Source organism: Atta cephalotes (genome assembly GCF_000143395.1).
Source record: "Atta cephalotes unplaced genomic scaffold scaffold00003, whole genome shotgun sequence".
NCBI classification, from domain to species: domain Eukaryota; kingdom Metazoa; phylum Arthropoda; class Insecta; order Hymenoptera; family Formicidae; genus Atta; species Atta cephalotes.
In genome coordinates this window covers 449,557-452,181 of record NW_012130067.1, presented here as the reverse complement: position 1 = coordinate 452,181, position 2,625 = coordinate 449,557, and the positions used below count along the sequence as shown (strand labels likewise).

Here is a 2,625-nt window from a genome sequence, read left to right as displayed (position 1 = left end):
ATAAATTTTGTACTTACATACATATAAGTGTATAAAATTACTATATTTCATATTTTTATTATAACACATACAATAATATGAATCTTACCAGATTTATATAAACTTTAGGATGTCCAAGAGGGCCTCCACCACCATCACAAGCTACAATTCTATCTTTCTTAGAAGACGGTGATACTTCATCTATCAATTTAATTGCCCAATTTTTATTAATTTCTTTTGGTCTGTTTAAAAATCTTACTAATCGATAGTCGCCTTTCTCAAATGCCTGACAATGTAACAAACATGTAGTTAAAGAAACAAACACGTAGTATTCATTAAAGAAATTATAAAGGACAATATTAGAAATGGTTCTCTATACTTTTTGAAAATGAGCTTGTGGCGATTAAAATTATTCGATTTATTATATTTGTGTAATATCAATAAATCTTGAACATACAATAACATTTACAATTTAATCACAAATCAAATAATCAAACCTCATAGATTATGACAATACTATCTACTATCAATTTTTGATAGAAGTTAGTAGAAATATAATAAAATCCACTGATATATGATAGTGTGTATATATATATATCTAATAATCTAATAATCAATAAGTATAATAAATATATCTTTATAAATCCGGATATGATGTATGATGTATTATTGATCTACATGAATTTTGTTACTTGAATATGTAAAGTAATATCTTGTAAAAAAAATTTTTTGTGATTGAATCAAGGACATCTCACCTGACCAGTATGAGTAACTTGATCAACTTTATCAGTGGTTGCATATGTGCGTTTTGTAATAGCATCTACCATGAATACATTTCGTTTATACAACTGATTAAAAGGCATAAATAATCCATTGATCTTTTTTGTAGCCATATTTGATATCAATTATCAGTGATATTGTATACTATTTATCAAAAGAGGTTATAATCGTAACCTCGAAATCTTTTGCAAGACAGGGAATCCAAACTGAATAAAACTTCTCAACATATGATAGATGGCGTTATGATACTAATCTAGTTAAAATCACTTGTAAGGAGAACTGGGGAACTTTCCAACAAGGGCTGTGTTCCAAAATTCACTGTCAGCATTGAAAATTTATAGTTTATGTCACGTATACTGTACATTTTTAGCACTGGCAATCAATTTTGGAACACAGCCAAGAGAAACAGGGTGTTTTCCAACGTACCAAGATAATACGGTAGGGCTTCGATCATGGTATTTCATTTTCAAGGATGCACAATCTTGAACATGACGGCTGCTCTTTGACCAATCAAAATGTTGCTCCAAATTGTTTCTTATATCATGGAAGATGGAAATAACACGCTATATATCAGGGTTTCGTTTTGAAACGTTTTTGGAGACTCGTCGTTCTCTATTTGACTCGTAAATGTGAATCCCTCGGATACGGAAGAACGAAGATTTTCTCGCAGATCAAGCTTCCCCTCTCCGGGACGAGGGGAGGCAAACAATCTCTGAACGTGCGAGTTTTAGGTTATAAAGACCAGCATTCGCCAATGTAAACAGCGACGAGGGAGGGCGATTACGCTGGTATCCTCGAATCTGTTTGAAAAGCGAGCCTTATGTATTGGAATAGGACAGTAACCGGCGCTGCACGGGAAGAAATGCCTTTGAGCTCGATTAGCCGTGCCACAAATGCTTCCACCGCAACGGTGGAGAGCGGAAATCCTGGCACAAGCACGCAGATTACATCGACCTGCTGCACTCCGCCACCATCCTATCATAATATTAATTTACCCCTCGGTCATCCCTCCACATTGACCAACGAACGTGGTGCGCCACCCTCGTACGAGGAGGCGATAGATCCTAATGGTACGTTATCCTAGACTTTTGTAGTATATGCACCTGGCTATGTTCGGAAATGTCACTTGAGTGTCTCTTCCTATAGATTTAATATACCTTGTTCATTCAATGTTGATAAACAAAGATAAGATGACATTATGGAATACTCAGGTGACATTTTCAAATGCAGTCCATGTATTTATAAATCAAATACGTCTATTTCTCTATATTTTTTTCCAGCACCACCGCCATCTTATGATTCTTTATTTGGTCGTATGAGAGAAGCTCGTAAAATATCCAAAGGCATATTTGATTTTTTAAAAAATATTGTTGTTCTGCTCTTAGGCACAAGTAAGTCAATATATTTATTAAGTATTGATGATAGATGAAAGGATGAAAATAAAATACTTCAGGAAAACTTTAATAACTGTATACAAAATGTAAAATCGTTATTTTCCAGTCGGATGTACCATCATTCTTGGAGTAACGATAGTTGTACCAATTTGTATGATGGTGATCGGTGGACTGTATCTTTACGACTGTCCACAGGGTGAATACATTCCCGTATATTTATTAGTAGGCGGTGGATTTGGAGTATTTAAGCAATTATTAACTTTGTCGGCTAGAGTACGGCAACGTCAAGAAGAAAGAGATGAGGAAAGGATTAGACAATCGCCTACACAAACTTTGATCAATTGTTTTATGCTGGGATGGTTCATTATTGGTAATCATATTGTTGATTTTTAAACCTTCACTGACAGTATTAAATTTTTAATTATAGAATACATTTCAGTATATTTCTCTCTCTCTCTCTCTCTCTCTCTCT

General features: G+C 34.2%; 2 protein-coding genes across 2 annotated transcripts in view; one reads left to right on the top strand and one right to left on the bottom strand.

Annotated features, from left to right (window-relative positions):
• The window catches only part of LOC105624362 (NADH dehydrogenase [ubiquinone] iron-sulfur protein 6, mitochondrial), a 1,548-nt gene extending 639 nt beyond the window's left edge, over window positions 1–909 (bottom strand). Inside the window, exons 1-2 of the mRNA XM_012205729.1 lie at window positions 735–909; window positions 89–265 (exon numbers count right to left, since the gene is read on the bottom strand). Coding sequence (XP_012061119.1) covers window positions 89–265; window positions 735–872 — 315 coding nt within the window. The 5' untranslated portion in view covers window positions 873–909. The remainder of the gene's footprint in view (window positions 1–88; window positions 266–734) is intronic.
• Window positions 910–1,579: 670 nt separating this feature from the next.
• LOC105624352 overlaps window positions 1,580–2,625 on the top strand; it is a 1,504-nt gene continuing 458 nt past the window's right edge. The window contains exons 1-3 of the mRNA XM_012205717.1: window positions 1,580–1,829; window positions 2,040–2,150; window positions 2,260–2,523. Of these exons, the coding sequence (XP_012061107.1) occupies window positions 1,580–1,829; window positions 2,040–2,150; window positions 2,260–2,523 (625 nt within the window). The remainder of the gene's footprint in view (window positions 1,830–2,039; window positions 2,151–2,259; window positions 2,524–2,625) is intronic.